Source organism: Phyllobates terribilis, unplaced genomic scaffold (assembly GCF_046119375.1).
Source record: "Phyllobates terribilis strain yellow unplaced genomic scaffold, ASM4611937v1 Scaffold_3__8_contigs__length_932513732, whole genome shotgun sequence".
NCBI lineage: Eukaryota > Metazoa > Chordata > Amphibia > Anura > Dendrobatidae > Phyllobates > Phyllobates terribilis.
Genome location: NW_027362763.1, coordinates 402,349,069 through 402,363,928, shown reverse-complemented (window position 1 = coordinate 402,363,928; position 14,860 = coordinate 402,349,069). Strand labels below are relative to the sequence as shown.

The 14,860-nt window shown below is 50.2% G+C and overlaps 1 protein-coding gene across 1 annotated transcript in view; it reads right to left on the bottom strand.

The window, feature by feature from the left end:
• The window catches only part of LOC141259484 (CD109 antigen-like), a 329,051-nt gene that overhangs the window by 295,111 nt on the left and 19,080 nt on the right, over positions 1 to 14,860 (bottom strand). The window contains exon 2 of the mRNA XM_073675569.1: positions 5,336 to 5,496. Coding sequence (XP_073531670.1) covers positions 5,336 to 5,496 — 161 coding nt within the window. The remainder of the gene's footprint in view (positions 1 to 5,335; positions 5,497 to 14,860) is intronic.

Sequence of the window (14,860 nt, the reverse complement as noted above, 5' to 3'; positions counted from 1 at the left end):
CACAGAAACACAGAGCAGCCAGTACAGGGCTAATAAACAAGGGGGATTTACTGTAACAGGGTCAATCTCCACGCAGGGAGTAACAGGGAATATATGAGGACAACAAGGGAAGTAGCAGGTAATATGCTATAATTGACAATCCACAGTTGGGCTAGATGTAGCAGAGTCGACACGGTTGTAATCGGCAGTTTTTTCACTTAGCTGACTCTTGTTTCCCACAAGGCAGATGCTGGCTGGTGCCGGTGTTGCTTTCTTCCGGCTTCCCTGCCTAAACAATGCTCCGTCTTCTTGCGGCAGCGGGCAGTCTCCGGTTTGACCCGCTGAGCCCCTAGTCCATAACAGTGCACCTCACTTGCTCGGCTCCAGGGATCCTGCGTCTCTTCTCCCTCTAGTCGGGCTTGACTCCCACTGTCCACTGCCGCTTTTCCCGCGCAAAAACTCCTTTTCCACCCTCTTCCTAGACACGAGCTCAGCTCCCCGGTCACCTGACTCCTCAGCTCTCTCTCTGGACACACCCCCAGCTTCCCGGTCACCTGACTCCTGTCTCGCAGCCGGTCTTCCCCCTGCAACAAGAGGCACGGCCCCGGCAGTTCCGGATCCCTTGTTTTGAAAGTACTTCCACCCCGGTCTTTCCCCTTACACATGGAGGCCATTTAGAGACAGAATCCTACAAACTGTTCTAGTTGACACAGGGACTTGAGGTGACCAGGCCTGTTGGAGCTCTGCAGCAGTGGAAGAGGGGCTTCCTTTGGATTTTCTAATCAACAAACGTTCCACCTGAGCAGTTGTCTTGTGGGGTCTGCCGGACCTGCGCTTGTCAAACACATCTCCAATCTCTTCAAATCTTTTTTTAATTCTTTGTACTTGACGCTGAGACACATTAAAGGTGCTAGCCACCTTTGCAGTGTATCTGGTCTTCAGCCTCTTGATAATCTAGGCTTTGGTCACAGGGTGGCTTTTTGGCATGTTGTCAGAGCTCAAGTTGCAGTTCAAGTGAAGGTCTGGGGTGCTGGGTTTCTTTTTATACACACCCACTAATTAACCGATCATTTACTGAGCATTGGTGAGGATGTAAACTAGGATTGGGTGCATTATATGACCAGGCGACAAAACTTTTGTCTTGCCAAAATCTGACCATTCTGTGTTCATTGAATGATCAATATTTCAGCATTGATGCCAATTTATTTTCTTAACCTAAACCACATTTGGGAAGGTTTCAGCTTTCAAAAGAGTAATTTATAAAAGCAATGGATGAATTTAACGTCAGGTTATAAGCTTTTATTTACATAACATGGATAAGCGACATAACCTCTGTCAGGGAGTGTATTTGTTTTGTAAACTAGCTTTAAATGACATAGATTATTTACAGTATGTAAAAGATGTTGTTAAAAAACGCTTTGCATATGGATTGCATTTGCATATCACACGGATCTCATATGGATGCTAGGTGAGAAAAAAATTGCACACTCGCATTGCACTTGTATGGCATAAGTTCAACCATGAGGATTCCACTTGTCCAACTTTTCAGGAGCAACATTTGACAGAATTTTTATACGCTAATGTTGCGCCCCGAGGGTTTGGCCGCTACAGGGGTATTGCACCTCAACCAGAGGTGTGGTATTCCACTCCCGGGTAAGGATGGAGTATGGACCAGGGCTCCTCTGACCCCGGGCGCGACCAGAAGACAACCACCGCAGGCCTGGTTGCAAGGCCTAGTGCCCCCGGGCGCTGCTGCTCCACCAGCGCCCCCTGCCTCCGTTGTGCCACCCCCGGGTGCGACCAGAAGACGACCACCGCAGGCCTGGTCGCAAGGCCTAGTGCCCCCGGGCGCTGCTGCCCCGCCAGCGCCCCCTGCCTCTGCAGTACCACCCCTGGGCGCGGATCTGTTCGCCCAGCACACCGGTCCGGATGGGCTCCCTTTCAACTGGCCCCCCGGATATGTTAACCCCCGCCTCCAGAGAAGCCTGTCCGCGGAGGCCGGAGCCCCACCTGAACCCCTGATACCTGCTCCGGAGCCCATGGAAGTCTCCCAGCCCCCGCTCGAGGACGCCCAGTTTGAGTGGGACCCGACCGGAGAAAATCTAATGGGGTTCACCCAGGAGACACGGGCGGACGCAGCCCGCCGACGGGAGTCCTGCTGCCAGCAGTTGGCGCTATTCGAGAGGGAACAGCAAGAGCGGCGCGTAAAGCAGGAGAAATTACAAGTCCAAAAGTGCGGAGCAGAAAATGAGAACCCGGCGAGACCCCCGAGCTGCCCGCGGTCCCCGAGCCACCGGGACTGTTGTGAAATTTGAAATGGAGCACGGCTGGGGTTTCATCAGAGACCCGAACACCATCAGCGACGTGTTCGTGACACGGAGGGATGTTGAGAGTCACCTGCCGGAGGGTCATCGAGGGCGAGACCTGTATCCTGGGGACGTGGTGACTTACACCTGACATCAAGGCGTAAAGGGGTGGTACGCCCTACACGTCCACAGAGTGGTAGAAGAGGAGGAACAGCGCCACTCTGCCCTAGGATATCAAGAGGGCCCGGACGGGCCTGAAGATTACCAGGAGCAAGGCGCATATGGAGGTCAGCGTTCACAGTAAAGTGGAGAAGCGCCAGTGTACATAGTTACCCGTCAGGGTACAGAAACTGTTTTGGAACGGTTTACGCTTAGAGCGTGGTACCCGTTGGGACCGATATGGAACTGTTAACCGTGCAAAGTTGCCCCTTTCCTTATCTGGCTGAGGACTGAGAGCAGCCACTCCCCTCTCCTAATCTGGCTGGGGACTGAGAACAGCCATCCCCTTCCCTACCTGGCCGAGGACTGAGAGCGGCCGTCCCTGTAAATAGTTGCGCTTCCTAAAGCGCCCCCTATTGGTTTTATAAAAGAACTGCAACGTCTACCTCAAGACAAGTTTGCTAGAGTGTTGCACCTTTCAGAAGAATGAACACCTGTTCGCAAGTTGCACCGCGGCCAGTACCCAAGAATATGTTTTACTTAAAAATGTTTTATATGAAGAGTTTTATATGCTGCTAGGTAATAATGCAAATGTTTTATATGATGTTTTATATGACAAAAGAGTTCCGGTAGTATTAACAATGTCTTATAAAGGAAAGTGTTGAAAAAGAGAAAAGTGTTTCCCATAAAGGGAATTGAACAATGTCGTCCGTTTTCTAATGTGAAAAGTTTTGAAAAAGTTGTGCATGTCTTGTAATCAAATGTCTTTACTCTTTTCCAGCCCGAGGACGTGCTGTGGTTTACCAGGGGGGAATGTAGCGCCCCGAGGGTTCGGCCGCTACAGGGGTATTGCACCTCAGCCAGAGGTGTGGTATTCCACTCCCGGGTAAGGATGGAGTATGGACCAGGGCTCAGTTAGCTGCACACATATACACTCCTCATTTCCGGGGGACAGCCCTACGGTGCTCCCATTAGTATGCAGGCAAGACTGACTATATCCCTGGCTGGAGTGGGGAGGGGGGGAACCCTAGTGATGTGGGAGCAGATAGGGGCTGGTTTCTGGGCACAGGAAGGAGCTCATTGGATGCAGGTCACCTGAGCTCAGACACGGAGGAGGAGGTATAAAAAGTGGGCACCATCTTAGAACAGTGTTCAGCCTGTGAGAAGAAAGTGAGAGTGGAGGAGAAGGGGAGCAGAGGCTCCGCTGGAGTTCTGCCCCGGAGCCAGGCCTAGGGACACGGGCAGGGCGAGAGGGAGAGAAGGAAAAGGAACGGAACAGAGAAGGAAAAGGAACAGAACAGAAAGAGAAAGGAACAGAACAGAAAGGCCCAGGAACACGAAGGTAGAAAGGACCCTAAGGACCCAGGAGATTATGGGTGATGGGTCAGGCAAGGAAAGGGTACCGGATCCCAAGTTGGTGGAGGCAAATAATCCTCAGCCAAGAATCGGAGGTCGTGATCATTTATTGGTGCGACCCCTCGCTAAACCTACTAGGAAGGCACCACATAGGGCCAGGAAAGCTGGCGCCAAGTTCTCCCAGAGAAGGCCCGAGGCAGCCGGACAGAAGTTTGGTCACTGGTGGGGCACGGCCAGAGGAAGGATAGAAGGGAGTTCTGTGCCATACTCCTGAATTGCCTGGGGGTTGACCGAGCCCCTCACCTGGTGGACGCAGCATGGCTTGGGTAGTCACTACCTGTACAGAAGTGGCTTGGAGTATGCGAACTGTGAGTAAAAGACCCAGGACTGCAACACGTTGTCGTTGTGTTTCTTACCACGCTAGCACTAACGGTACTGGGACGCCCTGCACTACGACCCCCACCATCTACGCTCACTACCCTGAGGCTACACTCCTCCCATGGGGAGTTGTACTATTCCTTGCTGCACCCATAACACCAGCCTCAGCGGTCTGCTCTGCAGCGGCGGTTCACTCTGACCGCAATCCACGGGTGGCGTAGTCGGACATTGCAAACCACATAAATACACTGCCACTGGTCTGACCACCCTGAGCCACGGGATCGGGTTGCCACTACTACTCCCAGCATTGCCCTAAAGGCCCGCTTCCGAGTACCCCACGGCCCAGGGGGCGAGTCACTAATATGAACAAGCCCTTACTGTGATCCGATTCTCTTGCAGTCGTATCACAGGTGTGAAGAAGAGGGGGAACTTAATTTCTCCATCACCTCTGTTCTCTGCGTAAATCAGACTGCACTCGGGTGACATCCGAGTGCAAATCCGATGTTTTCATGCACCCATAGACTTATATGGGTGTGCGTAATCCGATTTGAGGAGCCAGTCGCAGCATGCTCCAATTTTTTTCTCATGCCAAATTGGCATGAGAAAAAAATATCAGATCTGCACTGCCACATAGTATAACATTGGTCTGAGTGCTATCCGATAAAACATTGCAGAGCACTTATCTGAGTTATTTGCTCGTGTGAACAAGCCCTTAGAGTGATGCTAGTAATGTGAGTTCCCTGACCCTAGTACTATGCTCACCAGCCACTGTCTTCAGCTCTTCCCCCGTAACACTCTGGTCCCGATCCACCATTTTTTGACCGCAACTTCTTACAAACCGGGAGTCAGAGTTAATGGTCACAAGCTCTCAGTGTAAGTCTATGACAGCATCTTTCCGGCCTCTTTCTGGCCGTCATAGACCTACATTGAGTTGTGACTTCCGGGCTCTCCTGGCAAACACTGTAGTGATCCGCCAGGTCACAACCTGTAGAAGATGACCAGAGCAGCGCCGATAACAGATGAAGACAAAGGCTGGTAAGTATGAGACTAGGTGCAGGGAACTTATATTAGTGGTGCTTTAAATAATCATATAGGAAAATCCAGAACACCTGGCAATATATCAGTACTCTAATTTATCACCTTTGCTCTTTTGTTACCTTTTTGGAACAATCCTTCTCCTTGAAGCAGTGTAACATTGTCCATTAAGATTTCAGCTTCAATCTTTACTACAGGCGGACTCGATGGTAGTAGATCAATTCCTATAATAACATTTTTTCCTGGACGAATATCTAAAGGGGTGGTCAGCAGAAATGTTGGCCTAATACAAAAACAGATACCATACAACAGAGTATTAATATTTATAAAAAACATGAAACATCAATTTAAGCAATATAAATATATTAGCAATTGAGCATTAGTGAGCAAAAAATTTTCAAGCAGAGGTAAAACTGATTGTTCTGATTACAAATTAGGTCACGGACCTAGTATCAGTATTTGGTCAGTATTCGGTCAGTATTTTTTCTCAGCAGTGGGAGCCAAAACCAGGTGAGGAACAATCAGAGAAAAGCTATAATAGAAACAAGTCACCAATTCTGCATTTATCACCCACTCCTGGTTTTGTCTCCCACTCCTGAGAAAAAATACTGACCAAATACTGATAGTGGGGCAATGGCCTTAAAGTGATTAACAGGGACCCCCATCTACTAAATGGCATTTATATTACTGGGGTCTTATTCTGATGTCTGCTACATCTGCACCACCGCCCCCATAGTTTATGCCCCTGTGGTGATTTTTGCATTCTGGGATTGCAGGATTGTGTTCAGTTAGTTTATTATCAATGGAGAAGGTCACTTATCCTGCCCTGTATTTAGACAGTACAGACTAGGGAGTCAGAAAATGCACCAAACAGTGGCTCATTGCAATTGATAGGTTTGGTGTATCTTTAGATCCTTTTGTCAAAATCAACACAGCTTGGTTGATTTTTGTTGAGCCACTTTTTGCATCAAAATTTTGGCATATTTTGGGGCACAATATTGCTTTGCATATCAGGTCTCTTTCTGATTTAGCCATGCTCCCATGAAGCCATGTGACCATGTGGCCCTCAAGTGAATGATGGGCACTCATCGATTTATTTTATTTATTATGCATTGCTTATACAGCTTATATTCCGCACCACATTACAGATATTGTCAGGGTCAGACTGGCGTGTCTGGGGCCCACAATGGGAATTGACCCAAAGCTATATGCAAATACCTGTTAGCCATTATCCCTGTTATAGTGGAGCATCGACTGTAAAACACAGGAGGCTCCTGTACATCTACTGTGCGCCACCATATCTGGGATGTACAATTACGGTAGTTTGCATTAAACGTTATTTGATGAAAACAAGTCATCACTGATCCACAGGTTAGGTAGGTGATAAGTGAGAACTTATTGATCGGTGGAATCCGAGCATAGGAAGCCGCACCGATCGGAAGAACGGGGAACTTTTATCCCTGACAGGACACTTTTATCTACAATTTAAAATAGAGCAGCAGGTGGGATGTCTGACCACAGCTCTATTCATCCTCTTTGGGGCTTCCAGAAAAATCCAAGTGCAGCCACTGAGGGAATGAATGGAACAGTGGTCTAGTCATACGTGCTGCTCCATACTAATGGGGATAAAAGCTCCACATTCTGCAGATCGGTGCAGGTCCCCACCAATCAATAAGTTATACTTATCACTTATCCTTTGGCCACGTTCACACGTTCAGTATTTGGTCAGTATTTTACCTCAGTATCTGTAAGCCAAAACCAGGAGTAGAACAATCAGAGGAAAAGTATAATAGAAACACGTCACCACTTCTGTATTATCACCCACTCCTGGTTTTCGCTTTCACATGCTGATGTGAAATACTGACCACCTGTAAGTGCATATTTGCTACTGTGTAATTGTCACAGGATAGGGAGGGGTTAAACATCCAAGTATTTAATCTCTATTGGAAATCAAGAATCTTTCCCTTATTGATATCAGAGAGAACAAATGACCACCATACACAACACGATCCACTATACCAAGACCAATACCACCACATACAAGGGAGAAATACCGCCACACCATGACAAGACCACATATTACCACCACAGTGAGACCAAATAATACAATACTGATCATTAATAAAAAAAAACACAATACTAATAACACTAATATTACGACTGGTGATTAGAGATGAGCGGTGTTCGACTCGAACTGTTCGCCAATCTCAAATTCGAGCTGTTTTGGGCGGTGTTCGAGACGTTCGGCGAACACGAACAATTTTAGAATAATTCGGCTGTTCGAGGTTATGTTCGATAACTGTTCGTGCACCAAAATCATAACTGGATTTTTTCACAGTAATGCTGATAATCAATGTTAATACACAGTTTGAGTGTACAGTGGGGCGGGGGGAGGGGCAGGGGATGGATCTCTGCAGGAATAATGAAGATCTCCATTTTTTTTTCTCTTTCCCGCATTTACAGTGTGGAGGTGCAATCTGTCAGCCTATCAGCAGCGCACACACGGAGCAAACTGCTTTTTTTCACACAAGCAAGGGCATGTGTAATTGGCTGTGTATGTCACATGTCCTTGCCCTATAAGACGCAGCCATTTTCCCTGTCGCCACCATTTTCTCACTGCTGCAGCTGCGTGTTAGACGGCACCGCTGTTGCTGTGTGCGCTAAACTTTCAGTGTTAATTTCAAGCTAATTTTCTCTGAAATATACAGATAGCTTGGGAGTAGGGAATAGTTGAGATTGCAGTCCTTTTGAGGACTAGGTTACAGCATTTCCTACGACTTTTATCAGGCAGGTCTGTGCTCTTAAATAGATAGGTTGGGAGTAGGGACTAATTGTAATTGCAGTCCTTTTGAGGACTATTTTACAGCATTTCCTAGGATTTTTTGCCAGGCAGGTCTGTGCCAGTGCTGTGCAAGTGTTTTTCACAGCATTTGGCTAAATCTAGCTAAGCAAATCCTTTTTGTCCTCTTGCAGTGTGTGTTAGTCAGTGGAGTAGCGTATCTGTGTTGCAAGCTACACCACCTGTGTATAGAATACAATTTTTTTTACTGCACCTAGCCAAGTAAAACCTTTTGGGCATAGCATCATTCTATTAGGCCATCTATACTAAGCTCCACCAGCTTGCAAATTAGTAATAATTGTTATCTGCATCTAGCTCAGAAAATAATTTTGGGCTTGTAGCAGTGTGTGGAACTTATTCTTAGTCCATCTATACTAAGCTCCTCCAGCTTGTAAATTACAAATAATTTTTATCTGCATCTGACGCGCCCCCTGGGCCTGTGTTGTGCAGGGGAACCCGGAACCGGGCCTGTTGTAGAATGCTGGGTGTTGTAGTCTCCGTGTGGCGGTGACCCGGTCCGTGCCCAGGGTGGTCAAACCAGTGGCAGTCTATTTGTATTGGAATAAGTGTCCGACTACGCCACCCGTGGATTGCGGTCAGTGGAGACCGCCGCTGCGCTGCAGACCGCTGAGGCTGATCTTGTTTGCGCAGCCGAGTATGGGATGACTCCCCACGGGAGAAGTATTGCCTCAGGGCAGCTAAGGTGGAAGATGATGGGAGTGATGGTGTGAGGGTCCCAGTGCTAATGGTGCTGGTGCGGCAAGGAATCACAGAGACATGTTGTGCAGTTCAGGGTCTTTACTGATGGTACAAGGCAGACCCTCCCGGGAGTACTGGCTAGTATAAGGGGCCTGGTCAGTCTGCGAGCAAGCAGGAGTTCCCCTGGCCAGGTGGAGTTGTAGGCCTCCCCGTTTATCTGCACTCTTCCTGGCTACCTTGCTGTCAGCGGTTACAAGTAGCCCACGTCCCTGAGTATACCGTGTGGTTCTCACCCGTATGGCTGGTGACTTGGGGCCTTCTGTTAGCCTCCGCTCCTGGATGGCGGCGCTGGTCCCTTCTTTGTGACTGAGCCTCCGGGCTTCTATGGCCAGAGGACCTGGAATCCCCTGCCGGCTGGTTTCTGCTGCTGGGTGTATATCAGTCCCCACAGCCTCGGACTCCTGTGTCCGGCTTTAGTATCTTCGTCCAGGGCGAACTCTGCTCAGCTCCAGCCCCTGGACTTCTGCTACTGCTCCTACAGAGCTCCTGTTCTTGCTTTCCCTCTGTCTGGAACTGAACTCTCTAATCCCGCCCCAGACCCAGTTTATAAGGGCAGATTCCTCCCCTCCCAGGTCTGGGTGGGCCGTGTTGCATGTTTAGGGATCCTGACCAGAGAAACCTCCCACTTGCTCTCAGACATAATATCTCTATTACTGTGGCAACCAGACCCCTGGGGTGTCACATTCCCCCCTAGTAAATTTTAGTACTCCGGGACTAAACACATTTTTTAAAGCAACATAAATACAAGGTATAACAATAATAAGACAACATATTTACAAGAAGCTTTAGTCTGTAGAGGTCACGGCGTTTCCGTGACCGGGTGTCCATATCACCCAAGGTGAAGTTTATGAAACAAAGGGGGTGTCCATGTCACCCAACAAGGCGAAGTCTTGGCACAGAATAGGGGACCTGTCCAAAGCAAACCCCTTGCGTTGTCCTTGGGCGTGGCTGCAAGGGTAGACTAACTACTTTGGGCCGCAAGGAGGCCACGCCAGACAGGTTTTCTCTTCCGCGGCCGTCTTCGCAAGAGGCACCAAGGTGCAACTATCTACAAAACTGTTCCGGTTATCCAGTGTCCATAACCTGTTAGTCCAAATAAATCTGCAGGGTAACTGAGAAACATAATTAGTAACAGGCAACAAACATAAACCATAAACATTTTTCAATAAACAGTCAACTTTACAGTGCATTGGTTTAGATTCTCCAGCGAGCGGGCATCTGACCTCTAGTGACTCTAGTGGACCTACGGAGCTCACTAACTGGTTCTGCACTACAGGGTGTAGGAGGTGTTATGGGCAAGCTGGGCAGCTTTCTGCGCACTCTTTGGCTCACTAGGGGCACGGCAGGCTCACTACTAGCAGAGGGTTGATCCTCCTGTACTGCTGGTGTGGACTCTTCTGCCTCTTGGGCCGGCTCCTCTTCCAGCTCTACCGGTTCCTCTGTAGGCACTTGCGGGGCTGGCTGGAGAAAGGTGAGGACGGGTACCACGACAGCGCCGTTTACTTGTGTCCAAGACCGGGGGAAGTCTCCGAGTACGGTACTGATCATTTCTTCCCTTTCCTCTGCGGGTTGAGGGTTTTCTTGATCTTCTTCAGGGCTTTGCAGCTGCTCGGGACACTTCTTCAGGTGGTCTCTGGAGACAATGGCTGTGGTTTCTCCTCCATCCTTACTGATTACGCAGATTTTTGGGTTCTCATGGCTTGATGGCAGTACGGTGTACGGGTCCTTCTCCCACTGGTCGTCCAACTTGTGGAGCCGCTTCTTCCTCTTCAAGACCTGCTCTCCAGGTACCAGGGGAACAGCGGGAGCATACTGGTTATAAGCCTTCTCTTGCCTTTCTCTAGCTTGAGACAGACTTCGCTCGACACTCTCCTGTACTTTCGGATACTGCTGCTGCCGTTCTGTATCCCAGTCTGCCTCTGGCGAGGTGTCCTCAGGCGTCAGGACTCCCATATCCAGGTCAATAGGCAGCTTACCAGGTCTTGCTCTCATTAGGTAAGCCGGGGTACAGTTGGTGGAACCTACAGGGATGTGGTTATACAGGTCCACCAGATCGGGCAGTTTCTCAGGCCACAGACTGCGTTCTTCCAGGGGCAATGTTTTTAGCAGATCTATCACCACCTGGTTCATCTTCTCGCAGAGTCCATTGGTTTGAGGGTGATAGGGCGTTGTTCTTATCTTCTTGCAGCCATACAGGTTGCAGAACTCCTGGAAGACCTCCGCTTCGAAGGCTGGTCCTTGGTCTGTCAGCACTTGGTCCGGGTACCCGTGTGGACGGCAGAAGTGCTGCTGGAAGGCTCTAGCTGCTGTTTGAGCCGTTAAGTCCTTGACCGGGACCACCACTAGGAACCGGGAGTAATGATCTACGATTGTGAGGGCGTAGACATACCCAGATCTGCTTGGAGCCAGTTTCACATGGTCCAGGGCTACCAGTTCCAGTGGCTGTCTGGTGATGATGGGCTGCAGGGGAGTCTTCTGGCTGGCACGGTCTTTTCTTCTCAGGTGGCACGGGCCATAGTCTCTGCACCACCTCTCCATGGCTCCTCTCATGCCTACCCAGTAGAACCGTTCACGCAACAAGAACTCCAGCTTCTTCCATCCGAAGTGTCCTGCTTCGTTGTGGTATGCCTCCAGAATCATAGCCGCGTCTCGTCTTGGGACCACTACCTGCCAGGTCAACTCATGTGTTCGAGAGTTAACCATTCTCCGGCACAGCTTCTCCCTGTAGAGGAACAGCTTACTTTTCTCCTTCCACAGTTGCTTGGTCTCCTCCGGAGCGTCTGGGTCAAGACAGGCATCGGCTTGGGTCAGCATTTCCTTCACCAAATGGACTGCGGGATCACTGTCTTGCGTCTCCGCCCAGTTGTAGTGGGGCAAGGGATTGAATGTCACGGAGCGCCTGTCCTTCACACGGTGGGAATACAGGGTAATCCCATGACGGTGGAACGCAGGGAGCTCAACTTCTTCCAGATCTTCTGGATCTTCCCCTACATCCGGTAAGTTCGGCATTCTAGACAGGGCATCCGCGTTGGCATTTGAGCGTCCTGCCCGGTATTTGATGGTGAATTCAAAGTTGGACAGGCGGGCCATCCATCTCTGTTCCAGGGCACCGAGCCTTGCAGTGTCCAGGTGTGTCAACGGGTTGTTATCCGTGTACACGGTAAATTTGGAGGAGGCAAGGTAATGCTTGAAACGTTCGGTCACTGCCCACACTACTGCCAGGAACTCCAGCTTGAATGAGCTATAATTCTCAGGATTCCTCTCCGTGGGCCGTAGCTTTCGGCTGGCGTAAGCGATTACCCGTTCTTTCCCCTGCTGGATCTGGGACAGTACGGCTCCTAGCCCGATGTTGCTTGCGTCCGTGTGGAGGATAAAGGGCTGGCTGTAGTCTGGATATGCCAGGATTTCATCCCCCGTGAGGGCCATCTTCAGCTGGCAAAAGGACTCCTCTTCCAGCTTTTCCCACCTGAAGGGCGGCTTCTGGTTTTTGGCTTTCCGAGATTGACCTATCAGGAGGTCCTGCATAGGGGCTGCCATTTTGGTGAAACCAGGAATGAATCTTCGGTAGTAGCCTACCAACCCGAGGAACTGCCGCACTTCCTTTATGCTGGAGGGTCTTGGCCAGTCCTTAATCACGGTGATCTTATCAGGGTCAGGAGCCACTCCGTCAGCACTCACCACGTGTCCCAGGTATTGCACCTTTGGTTTCAGGAGGTGACACTTAGAGGGTTTCACCTTTAGGCCGTAGTTTGCCAGAGCTTCGAACACTTCTGCCAGGTGTTTCAGGTGGTCCTCGTAGGTCTTGGAATAGACGATGACATCGTCCAGGTATAACAGGACCGTCTCGAAGTTCCGGTGTCCCAGACAGCATTCCATCAACCGTTGGAAGGTTCCTGGTGCGTTGCAGAGCCCGAACGGCATGCAGTTAAATTCACTGAGACCCATCGGGGTGGTGAATGCGGTCTTCTCCCGGTCCGCCTCTGCTACAGGAACCTGCCAGTAACCGCTAGTGAGATCCAAAGTAGAGAAGAAGTTAGCAGATTTTAATGCAGCTAAGGACTCTTCTATCCTTGGTAACGGGTATGCATCTTTGTGTGTGATACGGTTGACCTTCCTGTAGTCTACACACATTCTCATGGTGTTGTCTTTCTTTTTCACTAAGACTAGTGGAGCTGCCCAGGGGCTACAGCTGTCCCTAATTACCCCAGCCTCCTTCATGTCTCTAAGCATCCCCTTGGCGTGTTGGTAGTGTGCCGGGGGTACGGGTCGGTATCTCTCCTTTATGGGAGGATGGTCTCCCGTGGGGATGTGGTGTTCTACCCCCTTTACTCGCCCGAAGTCTAGCGGGTGTTTACTAAACACTCTCTCGTACTCTCGAACCACCCGATAGACTCCCTGTTTCTGGTGTGAGGGAGTGGAGTCAGTACCCAAATGCAGTTGCTGACACCAGTCCTCCATTGGTTTCTTAGAGCCGTTACCTTCCTCTGGTTGAGATGGAGGCAAGGGTTCCACGGCCTGTACAGAATTCTGGTTTATGGTGAACAATTTGGCTAGCGTGGCATACCGGGGCAGGTGTACTTCTCTCTCCCCGATATTTATGATGCGAACGGGCACCCTCCCATGGCGTACATCGACCACCCCCCGTGCTGTCAAAATGGTGGGCCTACTGTCTGAGTAGACGGGTTCTACCATTGCTTGGTAGTCTCTACCTCTTAGACCAATAGCTGCCCGGCACCAAATCATCATTTCACTTTTTGGGGGCATGGCAATAGGGAACGGGTCACACATTCTCACGCTACCTATCTCACCACCAGATAGTTCCACCTGTTGCCGCTTCATCAGTGCCCGGATCTCTTTTTGGAGCACACGCTGCTGGCCGGAACTGGCGTTCTTGGCAACCTGCTGTAAAATGAGAATCACCCCTGCAAGACAATTTTCAATCACATTAGTTCCCAAGGTTATTCTAGGGTGACTCTCATGACGGTCTATGTCCACTATAATCAGTCCTTGTGCCGCCAGTTCGACTTTACCGATCTTAATGGTCACCTCTTTGAATCCCACCTGCAGCACAGGCTGACCGTTGCTGGCGATGATACTCAGGTCGTCATCTGGGTAGCGGGTTATGTCCGAGTCATTCCAGTATTGTTTAAAGAGCACGTACGGGATGGTGGTTACCTGTGACCCAGTGTCTAGTAGGGCACTCATAGGAATGCCATCCAGTACCACAGGCAAGATTGGACGTCCCCCTACGTATTTATCACGCCAGTTTGATGGGCCTGATGATCTTATGCCTGGGGGTTGGCCCTCTACCCCAGGTTGTGCCCGTTTAAATGACAGTACCTTGCCACATGTCCGGGTTGATTGCAGCGGCGGCAGATGGGTCGTCCGTCCTCGTTGTATCTGTCGCTGGGTCTTCCTCCGGCCGGTGGGGTCCTCCTCAGTCGGCGCCATGGGACGTCCTCCGGTCCGGATGCCAGCTGGATCTTTCCTGGAGAAGAGACCTGTAAAGACTGCACAGTTCTGGTTAGTGCGGCAACGCTCTTAGTCAGCTCTTGGACCTGATGGTGCAGGTCTGTAGCCGGGTCACTGTTTAAAGCCTGCGCATCAGCTCCCACAGGCCCTGCAGACAAGGGCGCCGTCTCCTGGTGGTAAGTGATAGCAGGGCGCCTGTGGGTCACAGCGCCACCTGGTGCCGGTTCTCGGAGCACCCGGATGGCTCTGTCCTTGAACTGTGCAAAGTCCAGGTCAGGGTCCTGTAAGGCCATTGCCCGCAACTGGGTTCGATGGGCATTGCACAGTAGACCCTCAATAAATTGTTCAGTCAACAGCTTATCTTCATTTCCCACGCTGTCAGGGTCTGCCTGCTTAATGGCTCTCAGGGCCTCTTGTAGGTTTAGAGCATAGTCTCATGTGCCCGCTGTTTACACCCGTAAAATCTGAGCTTTATTTCGGCTGAGGTGCGGGTATCAAATGTGTCTTTCAGCCGGGCTAGTATTTCTCTGACAGTCCTCTTCCTCCCAGGTGGCCAGGACTTTACCTCCCTTTGGGC